The 21,869-nt window shown below is 48.1% G+C and overlaps 3 protein-coding genes across 8 annotated transcripts in view; 2 read left to right on the top strand and 1 right to left on the bottom strand.

Annotated features, from left to right (window-relative positions):
- Positions 1–311: 311 nt before the first annotated feature.
- On the top strand, positions 312–15,131 carry PSMD5 (proteasome 26S subunit, non-ATPase 5). Of its 2 annotated transcripts, none has more exons than XM_080402219.1 (10): positions 312–598; positions 798–942; positions 1,622–1,735; positions 2,181–2,309; positions 3,056–3,165; positions 3,584–3,726; positions 4,222–4,413; positions 5,262–5,371; positions 6,040–6,180; positions 15,007–15,131. In XM_080402219.1, the coding sequence occupies exons 1-10, from the start codon at positions 426–428 to the stop codon at positions 15,052–15,054; spliced, it is 1,305 nt and encodes a 434-aa protein (XP_080258345.1). In that variant the 5' UTR covers positions 312–425; the 3' UTR covers positions 15,055–15,131. The 2 variants fall into 2 exon arrangements, with proteins under 2 accessions (XP_080258345.1, XP_080258344.1); XM_080402218.1 differs by lacking the exon at positions 15,007–15,131 and adding an exon at positions 6,707–8,756 and having other exon boundaries at positions 315–598.
- Positions 7,813–14,976, bottom strand: LOC308069618 (beta-1,3-galactosyltransferase 9-like). Its single transcript, XM_080402249.1, has one exon. It carries the CDS (start codon positions 11,910–11,912, stop codon positions 10,794–10,796), a length of 1,119 nt encoding a protein of 372 aa, XP_080258375.1. The 5' UTR covers positions 11,913–14,976; the 3' UTR covers positions 7,813–10,793.
- Positions 15,132–20,404: 5,273 nt separating the features above from the next.
- The window catches only part of KCNT1 (potassium sodium-activated channel subfamily T member 1), a 102,664-nt gene continuing 101,199 nt past the window's right edge, over positions 20,405–21,869 (top strand). For all 5 annotated transcript variants that reach the window (XR_013930464.1, XM_080402174.1, XM_080402173.1 and 2 more), the window contains exon 1: positions 20,405–21,705. Coding sequence is in view for 4 of the 5 variants with exons in the window: in XM_080402174.1 (XP_080258300.1) it covers positions 21,572–21,705 (134 nt within the window). In the remaining variant the exon portion in view is untranslated. The remainder of the gene's footprint in view (positions 21,706–21,869) is intronic.

Raw genomic sequence — 21,869 nt, 5'->3', positions numbered from 1 at the left:
CCGGCGCTGCCCGGGCTCGCTGCATGGTGGGCCGGCGGCTGACCCTCACGGCTGCACGGCAGGTCGGCGGCGGACGTCGCCGCAGCGCCCCCAGCCCCCCTCAGCAAAACCGCCATTGACCCCGGACCCCCGGGCAGCGCAGCGCCAGCATCCCCCACGCCTCCCACCCGGGACCCCGCCCCCTCCCGCTCTAACCCCGCCCCTCCCGCTCTAACCCCGCCCCTCCCGCTCTAACCCCGCCCCCTCCCGCTCTAACCCCGCCCTTCGCACATCCCCCAATCAGGCGGCGAGGTGGGCGGGACCAAGAGGGGGCGGGCCGCGGCCTCCATTTTGTTAAGACGTGACGGACGCGAAGGGGGCCCCTGGTGACGGCGCGGCGGTTGCTAGGGGCGGCGGGCTCTCGCGGTGCTCGCGGCGGCGCCAAGATGGCGGAGGCGGTGGTGGAGTTGCTGGAGCGGGCGGCCCGGCGGGAGGCGCCGCTGGAGGAGCTGCGAGCCCTGCGGCTCGCCGTGCAGGCCGTGCCCCCCGCGGCCCTCCGCGCCCGCCTCAGCGACGACCACCTGGGAGCGCTCTTCGCCCTCCTCAGCGTCAACGACCGGTGAGCGGCGGCTCGGTGTCGCGGCCTGGCCCGGCCCCGCCGCCTCCTCTCCCCCCTTCCCGCGGAGCGGGGTGGCTCCTGCTGCTGCCTCGTCTCCTTCCCTGCCCTCCTTCAGGGCGGGGGCTGGCACAGCTGAAGTTGTGCGAGCCGCCGGTGGCGGCCTCCTCCTGAAAGGCTTGGGTTTCTCTGTCCCATCCAGGGAGCAAGTGTCTGCGTGTGTTTCTGTCCTGGAGAGGCTCCTGCAGGCCCTGGACCCGGTCTACGTGATTCAGAACCTCAGAGAAGAGCTTCAGAAAGGGCTTTTCCACCCCGATGACTCCGTGAAGATCCTCACCATATCTCAGGTACAGGGTTTTCCTCCGGGAGGAGGGGATGGAGCTCTGTCTTGAGCCAGGTTGGGTTAGGCCTAACCAGTTACTGTTGTTTCATGTCTTAATTTGTGATAGAAGCACTACATCAAGTGTTACCTGCAGGAATTGTGCTCTTAGGTGCTTATGCAATTTTGGATAAATACCGTGTAATGTGTTGGTATGCAGTGCTTTATGATGTGGCTGTTAAACACAACGTATAAAACTATGTCTTGACAGAAGTATCTTGTAAATGAATCTGTCACGTCTTCTGGATAAAGCTTTCTATGCCAGCACTGACAGTGGGTGCTGTAAGAATACAGCAGGTGCTGTAAGAATTAATTGCAGCAACATATATTCAGGATACTTTGAACAGTATTGTGGGAGCACTGAAGAGGAATAGGAGGTAGTAACTTGACACTTGCTGTGTTGATTTAAAAAGACAGAATTGTGCAATGTTGTGGTTTGGAACGGACTTCCAGAGGCTTCATGTCCAGCCCCCAGCTAAAAGTGTGGCCAGCTTGCAGCAGGTGGCTTAGGGTATTGTCCAGTTGAGTTTTAAGTGTCTTCAAAGATGGTGATTTTGTCTGTCTGGAAGTTTTTCCACTGTGCCCTTATTGTGGAAAAAGTTTTTGGTTTAATGTTATTTTCTGTAATTACTTAATCATTTTTTTAGGTTGGGAGGATTGTGGAAAATTCAGATGCTGTTACAGAAATTCTCAACAGTCCTGAACTATTACGGCAAATAATAAATTGCATCGGTGGAGAGAAAATAGCAGTGGCTAAAGAAGTAAGCGTTGCTTTCTTTTTTTTCTTCCTCTACAAACTGATGTAGACAGTGCACAAAACGCCTTTTTTTAGTGTCTGATGACAGCCTCTACTCTTTATAAAGAAAAGAGCGCTTGTGTTGCTTGAGAGATATTTTAAGCATATAGGTGCCTTAAGCCCAGAAATTACTTAAATGTGATAAAAAATTTACCTAGAATTGTTGTCTTCCAGTAGCTGTTGATGCCAAAGTGAACTCATAGATCTGAATTTGATGCCAGAGACTTTGATCACAGTAAACGTTACTAGCTCTTGTAAAGGAAAAGTGAACACAGTTACAGTTTTAGATGTATAACTTGATTTAATGTGCTAGTTTCAACATTCTTTACTAAGTCCGGTCATCTTGGATTTTCTTCTCTCTTTGGTTTTGCTGTTTGTTTTTAATAATAAGCTCTTGGTTTTGCTTCCAGGCCATCAAGTCTCTCTCAAGAATAGCCCAGACGCAAGATGGCTTGGAGGCTTTATTTGTGAGCAGTTTGTTGAGTGACTTGAAAAATGTCATGGCAACAAACGATGTTGTTCGATACAGAGTATATGAGGTAGGGATGTGATCCATGTTAGCATCGGAATGGCATGATAATGCAGTTCTCTTGGACTGTAGTTCTGAATTACAGTCTGGATTTTATGGCTTGCTTTCAAATTAGTGTTCATTACTGCTTTACAAATTTTTTCTTTATGCCTACATTTTGTCAAGACTAGAAAGGAGTAGGAAGAGTACAGTAGTGTTGGCCCTCAAATAATGTCATAACTTCTCTTTCTTAGTTTATGGTACAAAAATGTGAAGTACTGTTTATATCTTGTATTTGAACTTGTGGTGCCTAGGGCATTGGAAGGGCTACACGGTTACTAAAGATGTGATAAAGTATTTGCTTCTCTGGAAGCTGCAGTAGTCACTCCACCTTTGGATGTGAAGTGCTAGTGAAACTTCCGGAGGGAGGAACAGACAGAGAGAGATGCCAGGTGTGCCAGTCTAGCTGTGTATGGCAAAGGAGAAATAATACAGTTTAGCTATTCTAGACCTTAATGGGGATAGCCACAATGATCCTTTGAAGAAAAGATGACTGTGAATAGAAATCAAATGCATGTGCTGTCAACTCCAGAACTCCTTATGAACTTGTTTGAAGCAAACATTTAGGTTAATTATGGAAAAAATAATGAAATTCTGTATTTCATATATATATGTATGTGTGGTTAGTTAGCATTAGAAGACTTACTTGGTCATTACTGTGAATTGTTATCCTTATGGTTTTTTTAAACAATCTTCCCCCCTCCCCATGCTTTTTAGTTAATTGTTGAGATTTCTTCGGTGTCAGCAGATTCGCTAAATTACTGTGCAAACAGTGGATTAATATCGGAGTTAATTGGAGAGCTGACTGGAGATGATGTGCTGGTCAGGTATGTTGGTAGCCAATTTGCCAATGAGATTTCCCCTGTTGTTAAAACTCTGATGTTTGGTATTAACATAACACTCTTTAAACACATTTTTGTATGTTTCTTGTGGAACACTTTATCTGCCTCTTCTTTAATAGTCTGGAATGTAGAATACTGTATACTTAAATTTGAGAACCAAGGTGAACTTTCCTCAGTATATTGTTATAATTGTAATGCTGGGCTGTGGTATAAACACTTGAGAATTCTTTCTAGCTATATCCTTAAGTAAGATATCTGAGTGAGCTTGGCAGAGCGTTGGACAGTTAGGGTAGTTGGTTTTTGGTTTGTTTGGATTTTGTCTTAAGGGTAGAAAACCTGTTTTTCTTAGAGTACTGCAAAACCTCATCTGAAATAGGCCAAAATAACTGTTTGTCTGTTACAGAGCTACATGTATAGAGATGGTGACTTCACTGGCCCATACCCCACATGGGCGTCAGTATCTTGCTCAACAAGGAGTTATCGATAAAATTTCAAACATCATTGTTGGTGCGGAGTCTGATCCTTTCTCAGGCTTCTATTTACCAGGTTAGACCATGCATTTCTTGTTTCCAGTGTTAACTGCTTCCTTTTATTAAGGAGTTAAACTGAGAGGACTGTTAAGTCTCTGTTTTGAAAGCTCATGTGAATCTTTGACTTTTAGAACGTGTCTATTGGGTGTATACAAAAAATGCTGAAGGATAGGCTAACACATGAGTAACGTTACTCATTAACAGTGGTAGTACATGTAAGATCTGGAGAGACTGTACTATAGGTTTTATGTTTGTGTTATTGTAGTCTTTTTTTTTTTTGTATGAATTAAAAAAGGCAGCTGTTACATCATGAATTTAAGTAACTTCCAAAATATTGGCTTGTTCCTTAGTTCTGTCCTTACTGTGATGCCTTTCACAAACAGTATTCAGACTTAAGTTTGTTTACGATGCTGAATTAATATTAATAATTTAATGTATATTTAATTTTGCCATTGCTAGTTACTGTTCCTTCATTCTGAATTCTTATTTTTTTCTTTTTTCTTCCTCTCAGGATTTATTAAATTTTTTGGAAATCTGGCTATTGTAGATAGTCCACAGCAGATCTGTGAACGGTACCCTGTATTTATGGAAAAAGTCTTTGAAATGGCAGAAAGTCATGATCCGACCATGATTGGAGTGGCTGTGGACACACTAGGAATCCTGGGATCAAATGTGGAAGGCAAACAGGTTTTACAGAAAACTAGTTAGTAGCTCTTTTTTCCCCCCCCCCCCTCCAATAAAACTTTCTCAGTATGTCATAATATACAAGAGTGAATTGGTTTGGTGTAATTGAGAAAGGAATTGAAAAATGTATTTATTTATTTATCGAGTAATCAAGGGTGTCTGAATAGCTGTGCTATACCAGATAAAGCGTTTTTTTTAAACTCTCTTGCCAGGCATGGCAGTGCGAAATGACTGGCAGCTAGAATTCTGGTATCACAAGCGTGATTAGAATCATTCTCTTCTAGTGAGCTGCATCATATGAATCATCAGTAGTTGTGTTATATTTTGGATCCCTCTGGGTCTACTGATGCCATGACCTTTTCACCAGAATTAGAAAACCATGAACTTCCATGTAATGATGCTTTCTATAAAGACAGCATTGTTCTTTTTTACTACAAAACTGTTCAGAGGATTGAAAAATATGTGCTAGACTTCTTGCTGCTAGTCCAAACTTTGGTTTTGAAGTGAAAACCTTTATTAGCAGGTAGCTACTGGAGCATCGTAGAACAGGATTGAAGGTTTCTAATTACAAGTGTACTTAAGTCCATACTTCCCAAGATAACTCAATTGACACAATTTAATTTTTGGAAATGTTTGAATAGTCTGGAGAATTAACATAAAAGCTTTGGATTTGCCAGTCTTAGATCCATATGAAGCAAAGAGAATCTTACGCTGCTTTTATTGGAGTGGATCAAGAAGTTGCCTTTCTCAGGCTTAATGTGCAACACTGTACCAGTTAATGTCGTATAATGTTACTGACAGGTAACACTGTACTCCTGTAGAGGTCTGTCTGAATTAATTAAAAGCACTTTGTTTTTATTTTCAAAGGAAGTAGGTTTCAAAATCTGTTAAGCAGAATAGGGCACCAGGCAAAGAATGCCCCCACGGAGTTACGACTTCGATGTTTGGATGCAATTTCAGCTCTTCTTTATTTGCCTGTAAGTTTTTTGTGATTTGGTTTGTTGTCTCCTTTTTTTTTTTTTTCTTTGAAGTCTACAAGAATGAAATTATTGTGCATCTGACTAATTGTGTGAAGACCTTTTGCAGCATCTAGCTTAGGCAGTAGTGATAGCTTTCTAGTATTCTATATCGTTAACTTCACTATTTTGAAATTCCCTGATTTATTTGTTTGCTTAAAGTTTGAGTTTGTAAGAAGCCAGGTGTTCTGAAATCTCTTTATAAAACACAAAGTCAAGAGGCTTTGGTGAGGAAAGAGACTAAACACTTAAATATTCTTGTTTGTTAAAGGAGTAGTGGCAAACTGCTCTAATCCCTGTATATGTTCTTTAGATCCAGTGATCGGCTTACTCCCTCACTTGGAGCTGTGCTATTAAAAGCAGTTTTCATTTGTCTTGCAGAGCTGTACTGAAGCACAGCACTTACCTTTTGTATCAAGATCAATTTATTTAAATCTGTCCTCCAAGCTAAATGAAGTACAGAAGGCCATTTCTTCATTCCTGAAAATAAGTTGAGAATTTAAACCATTTCAGTTTAATCTGCCAGGAGTTTGTTTTGAATAACTTCCTTAACTATTGAACGTACACTCAAAACTTGAAAGTTTTTCATAATCCTAATCAAACTCTTTCACTTCTGTATGTGAGTGTAGCCAGAGCAGCAGACAGAAGACCTTTTAAGGATGACTGAATCATGGTTCACATCCTTGTCTAGCCAGCCGCTGGAACTCTTCAGGAGCATCAGTACTCAACCATTCCCTGATCTGCACTGCGGGGCTTTGCGGGTTTTTACTGTAAGTACTTTCTGTTTTCAAAGATCACATAGTGAATTGTATTGCCATTCAGTCTCAGATATTTTTAAGTGAATGCCACAGACTTCTTGCTGAAGCCCTGAAGCAGTCAGAAATAAAGCCTTTCTCATTGTGCCCCACTTGCATTCACCATTTAAATAATGCAGCAGACATGTCATGTTTTTAATGCTTATTTTCTTGTAAATTGGAGAGATACAAAATGAAAACAAAAGCACAAGCTATGCTCTAGGGTGCTGCTTAAATGTCAGAGGCACTGCTGTGATAATTCACTTAAGACTTTAAAGATAAGCACTGAGCTGTACTTGTTTTCCAGTGTTAAACCCTGCTGCTTGATTTGAGTGGTGGTTGTGTAACTATTCGTAGAACAAATATCCAATTTAATTTTTTTCTGTTCCTTGGCTATTTGCATAACAGCCTACCATGTAACTGTTTTTTCGTTTGTTTTTAAAATGAGGTGTTTCCCCTTCCCCCCTCTTTTTTTTTTTTTTTTTTTTTTCTTCATGTTTAGGCTATTGCAAATCAACCATGGGCCCAGAAGTTGATGCTTGACAGTCCAGGGTTTGTGGAGTACATTGTAGACAGATCTGTGGAGCCTGACAAAGCTTCGAAGGATGCCAAATATGAACTGGTTAAGGCCCTTGTAAACTCTAAAACGATCGCGGAAATCTTTGGAAATCAGTATTACCTGAGGCTTAGGGCTTACTTGCGTGAAGGCCCTTATTATGTTAAGGCAGTTTCTACTACAGCCGTGGAAGGAGCAGAGTAATGTCACTGATATCTTGGTTCCCCTTCTTACAAACCGTGATACTGAAATAGATGTTAAGATAAAAGGTGTAAAGACTCTCCACACTGGAGTCTCTCTTAAGTTGTCTGTTCAAAGGAATCTGAAGCACTTTGACTCTATTTGAAATGAGAGTCTTGAGAGCAAATAAAAACCCTATAGGGCACAGCATAGTTTCCCATAGAATGTCATGGCAGAAGTCGTCTGCGTACTGTTGTGAGACAAGTAACCACGGTAAGCACTCTTATCAACTGCTGGCTGTGTTTATTTTGCAGAAATTACTAGTGTTTGGTTAAACAGTTTTTGGGTTTGGAGTTCCTATCGTGTTTTCTCAGTAGATCACAGTTCAATTAAAAATAACCACAAACACCTCAAGGTTTGTAACCTCACATGCTGCCATAGTGTCTCTCTTTTTTAAAATGTTTTTTAATATCTGCCAGAGTTGGCACTTGCATGGAAAATGCTCTTTTAGCCAGTCATGTTTTGTCAGAAACTGTTGGTAAGAGTAAGTTAGTAACGTTCTGTCCACATGAGGGAGTACGAACTGGATTCTCTTATATTTTCAACTTGCTGAATGTGATTCTTGCTTGAATAAATAAACCTAAATATTGTTTACATTTTATGCTGAGGATGAAGAAAAAGCTTTTAGCCCTTCTAAAAACAAGATTAGTGCACACTAATGTATAAAACCAAATTGGGAGCTTTGTCTCCCTTGTTGACTGCGACTTTGTATGGCAGCTCGGGTTACTTGCTCGAAAGGAGCATGAGCCATAGCACTACAAGTCTACTTCAGAACCAAATCTTAAATTGTTTACGCTATTTTTTAAGAGATATTTTTAATTTTAAGTGTTGTTTTGAAAATACCATTTTAGTTGCCTGAGTTAGATAAAAGGGTAAAACCATAAAGCTTTCATGTTTAAGGGCATGAACTGAATTAGGAGTATGGAAATGTAGTACCCTACGAAGCTGTAATCTTCTTCTGAAGATGGTCAGCTAGCTGCAGATGAGAAACAAGACTAGTTGGACACTCTAGTGACACTTGATGTGTCTTTGTCCATAAAGAGAGACCATAATGTATGTTATACAAAAGGTTTTTATTATTTTTGTTGAGGATGTAAGAAGCAGATCTGAGGAATAGCTGGGGGGAGCAAAATAAGAAGTGAAATTACTTTTGGGCTTATTGTAGTAGTGTGCCAAGTCAGGTATACCGCTGTGGAAAGCACTCGTCCTGTGTCCCCACTCTGCGAAGTGAAGCAGGATGATCTAGTCATGTAGTAACTCTCCTCTTGCTTTGTAGCAGCTTTGAGCTGCAGCAGAGGTGATGGCATTGCCTGCCAAAAATCGCTGGCGCGGAGTCAGAATGGGCTCAGAGGAGCAGGGTATTTGGGGAAGATCCCTTGATGTTTAATACACTATCTGAACACAGGTGGTCTACCTTGTTGCTTATGATCCAAGATGTACAAAAATTGTCATCCAACATTATGCTACTGCTAATGCTTTCATCCTAGATATGCATAATAAACATCTGCTAGTGAGAAGTGCGGTATGCAGTGTCTCATTTGTGAACGGAGAGAGCACAGAAGCTTCGTGAATCCTGCATCCAGAAAACCCATGAAAGCACTAAAAAAAAACCGAAAGAGTATAGAAGTCCTTAGTTTGCACTTGTATTGGATAGTTCAGCTTTGTTGTTTTAGGTGGCTTTGTGCGCTAGTAGCTCTGTATGAGCTGTATACTAAATTCTCAGTAAAAGAAATCAATATGTAAACCTTTTCTGCAATTCATGAGTCTCTTCCATGTGTGTTTTCAGCTGTTGCTTTTGAAAGCTACTCTGTGTGCTAAGTCTTTAGCATCTGCTTTGCATGGTACGTTTGCCAAATGCAATATTTTAGAATACACAGAGATGCCAAACAAGGGATTTTTTTATATATGCACATATGCTTTATTTTCTTGGGCTTTGAGCTCAACATTCTGATTAATTGATCAGGCGCTTACCCCATATTTTCATGTGTTGTTCCCTACCAATCCTGTATATTGCCATAGGTTTTATATGGTGCTGCTGGTGTATCTTATATACAATGGAAAAAATGTAAGCGTGTTGTCCCTGTCCTCCCCCCCTGTAAACTAACAGGTTGGGATAATGGAGGAAGAAACAGAAGAGGAATGATGGAAAAGGAAAACTGAGGTCACATGCTGAACTTGATGAACTTGGTTTAAAAAAACCCACTAAACCCAACCAACCAAAAAACCCAAAATGACAACTCCTCGTTTGACCCTGGTTAACAAGCAGCATAATTTGGTACTTAAAAACTGTGGAGCCTTCAGAGCATACCTCCAATTCCTTCGGTCACAGCGGGAAGGGTAGGTGGGGCTCTCGAAGGTATATGTCTGTCTCTTCCCATGTGTGTCTGTCACAGCTGTAGAATGAGTCTGTCCAGCTAGCCTTTTTGCTGCTGAAAGAGCTGAAACGGGGGAGTTAATCTGGAGGATGTAGGCATGGGTGGGTTGTTTTCTGTGACTGATTCCTAATTTGGGGAATTTTTATATTTATAGAGTAAGGTCATTGTTGCCCATGTGCTGGTGAATTCGTTCTGACTTCACTGCTGATGCTGTTCTCCAGCATAATGTTACTCACAGGTGTTAAGGCCAGAAGGGACCATCCCAATCATCTACTGTGACCTCCTGTGTTACAAAGGCCGTATGATGGTATCTGGTCATATCTGCACTCAGCTGAATGATCTGCGGTGAAATCAAATAGCATTTATTGAACTTCCAATATTGATTCAAATTTTACATTCAAGAAAACAAATTGTTTAGCAGGTAGGCTGAACTACGCTTCCTCACGCTTGAACCCAATTATTCCTCTATTTCTGTTCAGAGTTTCTCTAACTTCTGGACGCTGGCTTTTGGCATGGCTTTCATGCGCAGACCTTGGAGTCCAATGCTGTCTCGGGTACACTCAGGCCAAAATAAAGTCGCCTGCTGGCCTCCTTCAAATGATTAATTGGCAGTTAATTACTGTTTGTTCTGTGCACTTTTACTGCTCCTGCCCTGCACCATGATTTCTGAAGTACAGATAATCATAACTGGAAAAACATGTAACTAATGTTATCAATGATACAACCAACAGGGAAAACAGCATCTCTATTTCAGCAGTTTCATAGACAGAAACAAGTGGAGTAGCTACTTAAATTACGAGCTTAAAGAGGGGGAAAAAAATGTTTCGGCATTGAGTAAGCTACTGCTTGTGTTGGGTGTTTTTCTGATGCCATGACTGACAGAAATACAAGATTCTTTCACAAGTGAGTTAGATTTCTCTCCTAGAATCTCCCCGGGCTGTTTACCTAAGCAATTCCCATGGTGGTTCAATGTCTGTTCCCATTCTAAGCTGTTCTGTATTTTCCCTGGTGTTGTAAAACAGGCTGCTCAGAGCTCCCGGCTGTGGACAGAAAAATTCCCCTCTGTTACTAAACAATTTTGAAGGAGATGATGCCTCACTCAGTTAAAACATGCAGAAGGAGTTTTGGCATAAGGTAGGGGACTTCAGGAGTCTGGAAAACACTGGATGGATACGGACGAAGTTTCTTGGAGTACTTTTTTTTTTTTTTTTTTAACTGTATGCATTCACTTGTAGGTACTTAAGTAGCTAGAGTACACACAGTTCATCCCTTCCTGCTGTAACACACTATAGCATTGAGAATCCATTTACTGTTGCAGGGAAGAGAGCTACCTTTGAGAGGAGATTGTTGTTACTAAATATTAACAGGTAAAACAGCTGGTAAAAGAAAATTTAGACTTCCTTTGCAGAAGTTAAAACTTAATTTATGAAATGAAGAACCTCATTTTTCAGTATATCTAAGTTAAACTGTTTGAACTTATCAACATAGGTCAAAACCTTGCAGGACACCAGACCATAGTAAGTTTCCAGTAATGAGCAATCTTTCCCGTCACTTGTTTCCTTCCAGTCTTTAAATAACTCATCCTCTTTCATGTTGGAAGAGGTGAAAATGAATTTATAGCAGCATCGATTGTAGCTGATGTGCTTTTCCCCAGAAAACCGAGAGCTATGCATGGGAGCGATGCCAGCTTTTTTAGCACAGATCCCGACAAAAATATCGGGGGGCACTGAAACTGGCACCTCCTTGGTGGCCACGTACACCTTGCGAGCGACGTCCTGGGACATGACAAAAGCGCTCCCGTCACAGTAATCGGGGTAGAACTCCTCTGGGTATTGATGGATGGGAATAAAGCCAGGGCTCGCCGGGTCTCTGTCAGGCACTCCTTGATGAACGACCCTCCCAAGGTAGATGTCCTCCAGCTGTGTTAAGCTAAGCAAATATCCAGCCAGACTTGGAATACCGACAAACACGTCTTCATCTGTTTTAAGAATATACCTTGCACGGGGACAGAAAGTCACCGTCCACTCCACGCTCATCAACATCTTCTGTGTCTGTGTCTCGGGGGAATCGATGAAGCTGCCTTCAATAATGTCTCTGTGCTTTTGAGACTCCTCATTGATCTCCTGCTGGGTGGTTACTGAAGCTGGCTTTCCTAAAGCAAACAGAGTCAGGACAGCATAACCTCGGGTGTCTGTCACGTTGCCCCACGTCTGCCTGATCACGTTGCGCCTTGTCCTGTTTTCTGGGCTACTGCAGACAAGAACGAGCAAAAATATCTCTTGGTCGGAGCATGTTGCTGCGCTGCGGACCATGTAAGAGAGATTGGCCTTTAGAGGATCCGTATCTAGCTTCCTGGCCCTCTCCCGAATGTCAAGAGCCTTTGCATCGGTGTAAGAAAGAGGCAATGACCGCAGGAAGTATTCCTCCAGTAAATCTGCTCCGAAAAGCAGCACGTGGAAAAGCAAGAAATTAAAGAGAATGAAGCACCACTGGTGAGTCCGGAGCCTGCAGAGTGTCAGCTGGGGAAGAGCAGACATGGACACTGAATTCTCTTGCTAGTAGAACAGAAAAGCTTTCCTTCCTTTTATAATATATTCACGCAAAAAAATTACGACTTTTAGACTGTGGTCTTTGTGTTATTAGTGTAAGGCTCTTTTTCCTCCTAGAAACCTGAACAACCCTATTCTTGTGGCACAGTGAGATCCCAAACTGAGAAGGATGTTGCTATGCTGTAGGTGAGAAGGCTTCTTTCTGTGCATCCATGCATGGAAGTACTGAGGAATAACCTGCAATTAGTATTTTCTGGGTTTAACCTGTTACTGAAGGCCTGAGATGAGGACCTATAATGTTAATGTGTCCTCAAAGGAGAGCCTTTGGCAAGCACCATGTGAAGGCTGGCAGGGTAAGGAGCTGGTGGGGAAACTGTTATCGCCGCTGTCGTGGGGGTGCAGCATCGTGCTAGCCCCTGTGCTGCAGCTGAGTAACGAGCCCGAGCACTCACCTGCATGGCAGCGGGAGTTCTCCCTGCGGCGGGGTCCACGTTAACGTCGGAGGCAGTTTCTCCCTGGCAGAGGCTTGCTGGACAGCATCTGTATCTGGGTCTGCAGGATCCAGTTACTGCCCAGTACCCAGACACTGGCTTCCACCCGCCTGGGTGGGGGGAAAGATGATCCCAGGGAACGATCGCATTGCAGCTGCGTAACACACAAAGCGAGCAAAACTCTAGCCGTTCCCTTTATTAATTTCTGGCGCTTGGGCATCTGAGAAATAAGTGAAGTGACTGCTAGTGCTCGCTGGGTGAAAGGGGTCCCCCCCCCTGCTGTTGCAAGTCGGTGCCAGGTCTGCCCGTTTGTTGCTGTTTTTCTGGGCTTTTCTTTTTTACAGCTGTGCCACTTTGGTGTCGGTTCGCCAGTCCATGGCAGGTAACCCCCACATTGAGCACTCTGCATCTCCTGAGATGGAGGTGTGGGGTGTGAACTTGTGGGTTTGCCTTGTGTGAGGTCCCCACGGACATGGAGAATGCCCCAAGGCTGTGGGCACTGCGGCTGTCCCTAGCACGTGGGGAGAGGGGTACCAAGAGGCCCCCCCTGTGCTGGGCTTGCAGCTGCAGGAGCTGTGAGCCTGCTCCGGGTGAGGTGCCTCACTCTGCTCTCTTGATTGCTCCAGAGTTAAGGAAGCAGAGGGCATCGGTCAGTACCAGGCTGACTCCTTGAAGCCAGGCACGAAGAAGAAGGGGCTGGCGGTGCTCAGCCAGAGGGCCTGTGGCCAGGAGGCTGGGGACATTCTGCTGCGTCCCCCCCGCCCCTCACCGCTCTCGCATCCATTTAGTGAAGCGAGGCTGTGAACTGTAAGAAGCTGTGTTGGAGGGTCCTTTGCTTTCTGTCCGCACAGTGTCACCCTGTGGTTTTAAATGACTGTATGTATTTATGCTTTTGTGGTGGTTGCGTGTCCTAGTGAAGAGCAGCGATGATCTACCCCTGGCCGGGCTCCTGCCTTCGGTGGTGGCCTCGGCTGTGCCGGAGGCTCCACGTGTTAATGTTGGCCCAGCCGCGGGCTGTGCTGGAGCTGCCTGGGCTGGGGAGCCGCGGGGGACTGGAAGTGCTGGAGGGGCAAGTGCCAAAGACACCACAAACAGGATGGAGGTGTCAGCAGGGGTGAGAGCTGGGTTTGGCAGCAGGGCTGTGAGCCGTGGGGCCCGTAGAGCGCTGACGGGGGAACAGGGCTCGTGGGTCCTGGGCAGCTGGAGGGACGGATGATGGCACTGATGCTGTTTGATGGGCAAATTGTGGCAGGAGGTGTCAGCCTCCTTCAGCACAAATATGGGAACTCCAGCCTCTGTGTGAGAGCAGAGAGGTGGTGATTTTTTATTTTTATTTTTTCATTTTGAAAAGATTTCTCATAGATAAGGATGCATTTCTGTTAACTGCATCCTTGGGTGAAAGGGTGCAAGGAGAATGCAGTGTTGCTGTGGTTTGCCTTAGCTGTGTGCCTTGCGAGGGTGTGATGCTCTGACTGTTGCAGTCTCCCTGAAGCATCCTTAGGGGAGCCTGTATCAGCCAGATGTCCCGGGGAGATGGAGAAGAACTTTGATTTCTCGCTTGGGGTGATGGAGGGTTAATTCTCCAGCTGTAGCTGAGCCCCCCAGCTCTCCCAGTGCCTGCCCCTGGGTCTGTGGCAGTGTGGGGAGCGCTTTCCCATGCATGTTGGGAAATCTGCACTGATGTAGGGAGCAGCTGGAATGACAGAAGAAACCAGGTCCCCAAAGTGTGGTCACAGCTTGGGAGTACATAGTGTCCCTTTGAAAGATGGCCCAGACACACAGAGTGTGCAAGTCCCAATGTGAACCTGGGCTTTAGGCTCTCCAAAACTCGGAAGAACTCCTTTCACAGAGCTTGTGTATCAGCTGGGCTACAGCTTCATCTGGACCAGCCTCACAATCGTTATAATCCTTGCAGAAGTTGTGCTTTGAAGCTTGGCAAGCTGTCATCATGGGAAGTGTCAGTTAAATGTGTTCTCTGAAATAAAAAGCTAATGAGGAAATATTTTTAATGTACAATAATATAGCACTATAGCCCCAGATACCCATCCTGGGAAAAAAATTCCTCCTTTGAAGATGCTCCGTCTCCATCTAAACCATTTAATAAGCAAATAAACACTAGCATTTGAAACCACTTGCTTTAAAATTGTGCATTTTTAGAATAATAATATAATAATAATAAAACCCACATGTGTATCATCCCTGTTGCAATTACGCACAGCATGGTGCTTGCTGTACTTCTGAAGTCATTTCTTCAGCACTGCTTTGTGGTGGCGGCAGGATATGGGCCGTCGATATGGGGTGTATAAGATTAACACTGTCCAACCACAGCCGGGATGCAGGCAGCTCTTGGATGTGGGATTTTGTTTATCTGAATGGTCTGGCTGAGTACCACTGGGAGGAAGCAGAGGAAGAGAAACAAAAAGACTGCTGAAGGGTAAAGTAACTCATCTGGGGGTGCCACAAACCCCCCCCCCCCCCCCCCCCAGCTCCAGGGGGTTTGCCTGGGGGTGATCCGTCCATCACCTTGAAACCCCAGGCTTTGGGCAACAGTAAAGCACAGCAGCTTATGATGATCTTATCTTACTTTTCAGATGGGTAAAGTCAAACACGTTCAGGGAAAACCTCACCCTGCTCCGTGAGATCCAAGAATTCCCAGAAGAATTCACTCCAAGAAGAGTCAATTCAGGACCCCAGAGTGGCTGAAGTCAGGTCAGTCTGGGGAAAGCAGTGCTGCTCCTACAGCCCCACTTAAGCCCTGAAAAATCCTGTGGCTATAAATCAGGGAAACAACCAGGAAAACAGGTTTTTCTGAGCCATGGGGCTAAAATTTGCTTTATGTTTTCCTTAAAATTGTACGTCCGAGCAAACCTCATTACGGCAGCGGTGATGTACTGATAACGCTGTAGACAACCTGACTGCCATATGAACAGTGAGTGCTTAGACTGAAGGACGTTTGGAGTTTGAGATTGGATATCGCGGGAGTTCAGGGCCCTGTCCTCCCCAAAAAATCAAAGATAAAAGCAATGATGCCCACAGGGCGGTGGGAGATGCTGTTGAGCAGGATGAGCCTAGGACTGGAGCTGTGGGGCGGGCAGCTGTGGTGCAACGTGCTGCAGGGGAGCAGAAGTACCCACAGCTTCTTAAAATGTCTCTTAAAGTCTCCCGGTTTCCCTCGCAACGCTATGAACATTTGGAAGGGGGGAGCAGAGCCTGGCTTGTTTCAGTTCTGCTCGACTCCACTTCATGAAAATGCGAAGGCTTTGGATGACGCACCGTTCTCCAGGCACTGGTGCAGGCGAGGGCGGGTGGATTGGGGAAAACCAGTGAAAATTGGTTTTTCCAATATAAATTTGCTCCAATATAAAAAAACCTTGAACTCTGCCTGCCCCAGGTGGCCGTGCGGTCACTCCGTGCTGTGCGCTGTCCTTCCCTGCAGGGTGGATAACCCTCTCCACCCCCACCACGGTCCCCTTGCTCCCAGTATCTTCCCAAAACCTGGGTCCATCCCAGGCAGGCTTTCAAATCTTTGCTCGATGACTCCTGCTCCAGAGATGTGCCAGATCCTGCCTGCGTAGCCCATCTGTGAGAAGGTGGGTTTTCCTTGCACAACAGCCTCTTTCCGTGAGGCACTCCCCGTGTCCTTGCCTAGCTGCTGCTTTTAAGGGTCAGCGATGTCCCCTGTCACAGAGCACCCTCTGTGGCCCCCAGCTGGGATGCTTGTGGGAGGACAAAGCACTCCCAGGTGTTTCAGACCCTGACCAGAGGGTCCCCTCTATTTACAACCAGCCTTTCACAGTGGTTTACCGGTGTACGCGGACCAGATAGTGCAAGGGGCTGCCAAGGGACCTGCCTGGTTTTTAGTAACAGCATCAGTTGCAATAAATAAAAGGAGACAATTGTTTTGGCCTTAGTCACCTAATAGCAATGTTTTGACGTGAAGCTATGATTCAGCTCTTGCAGGCAATTCTTCACCTTAAGTTCTCTGTGAAGCTTGGGAGATGACGGAAGAGAAGGGTTTGTAAGAGTTACACAGGGTGCATCCATTTGGTTTTTGATATTTAACATCCCTTTTGGGTCTTATTAGTAGAAAACTTAAAAACAAGCTGCCAAACCAGAGTGCTGATACACCAGACAGATTAGCCGCTCCCAGTACACAAACGAGGGTGTCTTTTCTTCCTATTTAATGGCTCAGTTGACTGGGTTAAAAACATATTTTTATAGCCAAGTTCCTAGCATTCATTTTTTCTTTGCATACATCACTCTCAGAGTTACAGAGCTCTATCTTTTTGTATGGGTATGTTTGATTATTACTTCTTGAGTTTAATGACAGCTTTGACAACTAACTACCACTATATTCCGTGATAAAGACAGCTTAAAGCCTCTGTGTGTTCTCTAAGTGCTGCATTCAGGCTCAGAAATACCGAGCTAAATATAAGCTGAATGGAGAGAGCATGAGCTTGTGAAAAATGTCAGGTTGTGAGACCACGGGGCTCCAGCCCTTGGGCTGAGCTGGTTCCTGAGAGGTGTCTCTCTGCCAAGATGTCAAGTTGACAGAAAAGTTGCCTATTTTGCAGTGGACCAGAAGTTTCCCCCTTGCTAATTATTTTTCAAAGCGTGCTGTGCAGGTTGCTTTGCCTTGCCCTTTCATTCCCCGAAGTTAGACGCAGGCTGTATTTATGCCCGGCAAATCTGCATTTTGCATGAAATTCATTTGACATGCACAACATCCGAAGCCTTGGAATCTTGAATCGAGCTGCGCTTTGATTAAATTCAGTGCATGCTTTGACAATATTTGCAGCTGGGAGCTGATCAGGCATTGCTGTGCCTGACCTCATGGCTGCTCGGTAGTGGCAGTGATGCTGAGCAGCAAGCTGGAGCATTGCTTCTGGGGAGCATCTTGTGCTGGGTTTTTTTTTTTGGGGTGTACCCCTGTGTGTGACGTACCCAAAAATGCAAAGCTTGCCCAAGGCTGTGGAGGGGAACAGGAGCTGAGTGCAGGTCCTGGGGCTCACGCAATGCCCCAGCCCATCCTCTCTGCCTCCCGTGGTGCTGGATGGACCCAGCCGTGCTCCAGCTGTATGGAGCTGGGGGTGCCCCAGGGATGGGGAGGGGGCTGCAGCCCCCCAGTCGTGGCCAAGGCTCCTGCTTTGGCTGTTCCCTGTTGCCCTCCTGTCAGGGGGTTATCGGGGAGCTTGAGCAGGACAAGGACACCCTCTGATGGGAATCGTCACTTGGCTCCAGAGCACTGTGGCACACTGGACTCGGGCACCACGTTCCGCAGAAGACGATTTTCTCTCTCTCTTGCCTCTGACTCATCCCACTGTTGCCTCCCACACATTTATTTATTGCTCTCCCAGACACTAAACCAGCAGAGCTGGGTCTCCACTGCCCTGTGCAGGGCCCTTCCTTGGGCAGCCAGGGCCAAGACCTGCCGGGGGTACGGCCACCCCCATGCTCAGCCCTCGGGGGGTCACGGATTGGGGGTTTGCCTTTCCCAGGAGACCCGCCCCAGCCCCCCCTGTGCTGCTCCCCGAGGCTGGCTCCGCTCTGCAGAGCTCATGTGGGTGCACACACCACACGTGGCCAGGCAAATGGTGCTCAGCATCCCTGGATGTGCCCGTTCCCTGGCGTGCTGCACGCTCCCTGCCCCGGGGGGACACATCCCTTGGGACATGTGCTCTCTTGCTCCAGGGTGCGGCCGGGAATGCCGGGATGCTGAAGGGGCTTCCCAGCAGAGCCACGGGTGCTGAGGGGGTCGAGAGGAAGAGGCACGGTGTCACAGTAGGTATGTGAGATCCTGGTTAATTTTATTTTTTGTTAAGGAGACAGTTGTTGGGAACTGAGGACTGGTAGCATCGGTGGCATTTTGGGGACCGCTGCAGCTGAATGCGGGGAGGAGCAGCTCAACTAGACCCATGCACCCGAGAGGCAGAAGGGTGCCTTTGCTGAAATCACCACCCTGCCCCCCCTCCCCCCACCTGCCCCCCTCGGCTTTGGGAGTGCAGGGCAGGTGTGACAGCCCCAGGACAGGTACCCACAGCCCCCTGCCCGAGCGCCTGCAGGGATGAAAGACGATGTTAAATCATGGCAGCTGGGATGAAAAAAAATCTTTATCACAAGGTGGTGCTGGCAGTGACCCATAAGACCTAAAAGAGTTTCCAAAGAGAAGCAAATTTGACTGCTCTTTATCTTGGAAGAGTAGAGGGGAACGGCAGCATCCCCAGTGGGTGCTCAGGTGAGTGGCTGGAAAGGGGAGAGTGGGAAGAGAGCCCCAAAATTACGCAGAGGCTGAAGAAAATGCCTTGGGGAGGAGAGAGAACACTCAGCTTGTTGTGAAGAAAAGGAAGAGGTGGTTTGTGTTGTGATGTATTCTCATGGGGAGAAAATGCAGGATAAAAGCAGACTCTTGATCTAGTGGGAAGAGGCAGGCTTTGCCGCAGCTGGAAACTGCAGTCAGATGAATCCTCGTTAGGAGGAGGGGATGTGGCTGACTAACGAGTGAGGTGGGGTGTGTGGAAGCCACGGGAAAGAAGTACTAAGGGAGGGAGGTGTGGTGATCTCAGCATCCCAAATGTGTCCCTGGAAGCTGGGTGGTCCTGGGGCTGGCCAGGGACACGATGCCACTGTATGCACGTGCCAGGCAAGGGAGAGGAGGATTGGATCAGCCCCTCTGGGCTCTGGCACAGATAGTTGTCCTCTGACAGAGAGCGTGTGAAACTGTTTTGTCTGGTATGGTGTGGGAGCAGAGATCCAACACAGCCCCTGGCCTGGATGTCTGCCTGTCCCAAAGGCAGCCGGCTCCCAGCATCCCAGGTACATCCAACCGGCCAGGCTCCTGCCATGCGGGGGGACAAATCTGGACCGTGCTCTGCCAGAGGGCAAGGAAGCTCAGCCCGGGGGCTGACACTGCTCCCAGCACCAGCAGTGTCACAGCAGAAATAAACCCCTGCCCCCCATTCTCTGTTTTACAACACACACTGTGCCCTGAAATACTTTCTGGAGTTAAAGAATAGCAGGGCAAGAAAAAAATAACCGATGGGGAAGGAAGGAGAGTGTTTTGGGTTTTATTCTGTTAACTACAGGTTTAAGTGGTTTGTTACGGAGGACGGTCTTGTAACCGTTTGGCGGGAGATGGAGCAACGGCTGCAAGTTCTGCAGAGCCACGGAACTGATCCGTGCTGGGGCTGGGAACAGTCCCCAGGACCAGGGCTCCCCTTTCCTGGGTGGGATCCCACTGGTTGTCCCTGTGCCTGGTGGTGGGGCCTCTGCCTCTGCATTCCCCCTGCTCTGCAGCTGGCGGAGGGGTCTGGGTGCCCTTCCAGCTCCACGGCCACGCAACCCCAGTGAACGCGCCGGGGTGGAGGGCAGGCAGGACCAGGCATTCGGATGCAGCGGTTGGATTGGGATGCTCTTTCTCTTTTGTTTTTAATTTCTTTTTTTCTCGCTGTCCCCACCCCCCCCCCCGTAACTGTTTTAAATAATTCCTCCTCCACGCCTGTGTTATCACCTAGCATGTCAATACGCTGCTGTGCCACCCACCCCTCTCCTCGCAGAGCTGCACATTGACATTTTGCACCCGATAATGTGAGGCAATTAGTGAATGAAGAATAACTTTCCTGCTGAAAAGCATGATGGGGCTAGAAGCATCACACGGGTGGATTGCACGGGGAGTATTAATTGCTTTTCTCTCAAATGACTCCTCGTGTAGGAGAGTCCATATGGAGAGAGAGGAGGAGGAAGGGATGCTGCAAGAGAAACAAAGTCTCGGCTCCCAGAGAGAAGCGTAAAGCCCAGCACATCTGAGTGGGCACTTCCCTCAGTGACTGGGGAGAATGAGGGTGGGGGCAGCCCAGGGGCAGTGGGGGGGCCTGGCTGGAGCTGTTGGGGGGAAACCATGGCTCTGGGAGCAGTGGGCTCCCGGCGTGGGGGGTGTCACTCTCCCCTGGGGTCTGGCTGGGGGGGAATCTGGTGTTTTGGGTGTCTGCGGGGGGAGAGCTGGTTGTGGGAGGGGGCTTTTTGCTGAGCTGTCCTCGATGTCAGAGATGCTGGGCATCTCTGCTCATCCATGCAGCCCTGGGGTCTTGCAGATCGGCCCCAAGGTGACCCCCCGGCGCCTGTGCCCCAGGGGGGTCTTTGGAAGAGAAATAAATAAAAAAAAAAAAAGCAAAAGAGAAGCGGCATGTGCTCTGCTCACATCTGGCCCCCCAAGGGGGGTCGCAGCTGTGGGGTGCTTTGGGCTGCATGGTGGCAGACCTGGCTCCTGGCAGGTGGCACCCATGGGGCTGAACCCGGGGGCCCCCTGGACACCCTCCTGTTAACCCTTTGGGGAGGTGGCTGGCTCCTTCCCAGGATGTCCCTGTGGTGGGGCTGCTCCTGCAGTGGGGCCGTGTTATTGCAGCGGAGACCCCCAAAGATCAACGCGGCACTGGGGTGGCCCGACAGGCGGGGGCTGGGCCGGCCTGTTTGCTGGGTCACAGCCCCAGGGCACAGCGCCCAACACAAATATTTACCCAGCTAGCAAAAAAATAGAATAGACTAAATTAAAATAGAATAAAGTAGAATAAAATAAAATAAAGCAGAATAGAATGAAATAAACCAGAATAGAACAGAATAAATCAGAATAGAATAAATCAGAATAGAATAGAATAAAATAAAATTAAATTAAAAGAAAAAAATTTACAAAGAAACAATTTTAAAAAGGAAAGCCCAGGCAGGCCGAGCCCCGCGGGGCAGGGTGCGGGCAGGGCCCGGCCGGGCCGGCAGGGGGCGCCGTGGGGCAGCGGCGGGGCGGGGGGCCCGGCCGGCGGGGGGGGGGGGGGGGGCGCAGCGAGGTGGCGTCGCGGGGGGGAGCGGGCGGCGCCGCTCCGCCGGTGCGCCCAGGGCAGGACCCCCCCGCCCCCGCCCGGTGCGGCGCCCCCAGCCCCGCATACCCGCGGCACCTGTTGCTGCCCCCAGCCTCCCGCCCCCCCCCCCCTCGGCCGCGGCATGCGGAGCGCCCGGCCGGCCCGCGGGCTGCCGTGATGGGCGGCGGCGGTGGCCGTGGCGGTGGCGGTGGCTCTGCCCGCGGCCGGCAGCCCCCGGCCGGCGCCCCCGGCAGCGCGTGGCGCCCATGCTGCGCTCCGCCCCGCCGCCCCGCGCCCCCCCGCCGCCGCGGCGATGCCGCTCGCGGGCGAGGAGCGGAGCCTGCAGGGGGTCTACAAGCCGTCGGGGCCGGCGGAGGGCAGGGCGGCCGGCGGGGCCGGGGGCTACACCAACCGCTCCTTCCTCGACGACGATGGCAGCGCCCACAGGTACCCGGCGGTGGGACGCGGCTGGGGGGGGTCGGGGGCTGCCGGCGGGGGTCGGGCCGTGGGGGGCGGGGGTATGTCCCCGGGGCTGCCAGGGCCGCCGTCGCGGGGAGCTGGGGGCTGGGGGGGTCGGCAGGGTGCCCCGTGCGGAGCCGAGGGGAGCCTGG

The sequence above is a fragment of the Falco punctatus genome, assembly GCF_963210335.1.
Source record: "Falco punctatus genome assembly, chromosome: 9".
Taxonomy (NCBI): domain Eukaryota; kingdom Metazoa; phylum Chordata; class Aves; order Falconiformes; family Falconidae; genus Falco; species Falco punctatus.
Note: the sequence above shows the minus strand (reverse complement) of the source record. Positions and strands in the feature narration are given on the sequence as shown.

Coding starts and splice junctions, on each gene's coding strand:
- PSMD5 (XM_080402218.1), top strand. CDS start 426: ATGGCGGAGGCGGTGGTGGAGTTGCTGGAGCGGGCGGCCCGGCGGGAG. Junction 3,166..3,583: donor GGAGATGATGTGCTGGTCAG/GTATGTTGGTAG, acceptor TGTCTGTTACAG/AGCTACATGTATAGAGATGG. Junction 5,372..6,039: donor CAGCTCTTCTTTATTTGCCT/GTAAGTTTTTTG, acceptor ATGTGAGTGTAG/CCAGAGCAGCAGACAGAAGA.
- LOC308069618 (XM_080402249.1), bottom strand. CDS start 11,912: ATGTCTGCTCTTCCCCAGCTGACACTCTGCAGGCTCCGGACTCACCAG.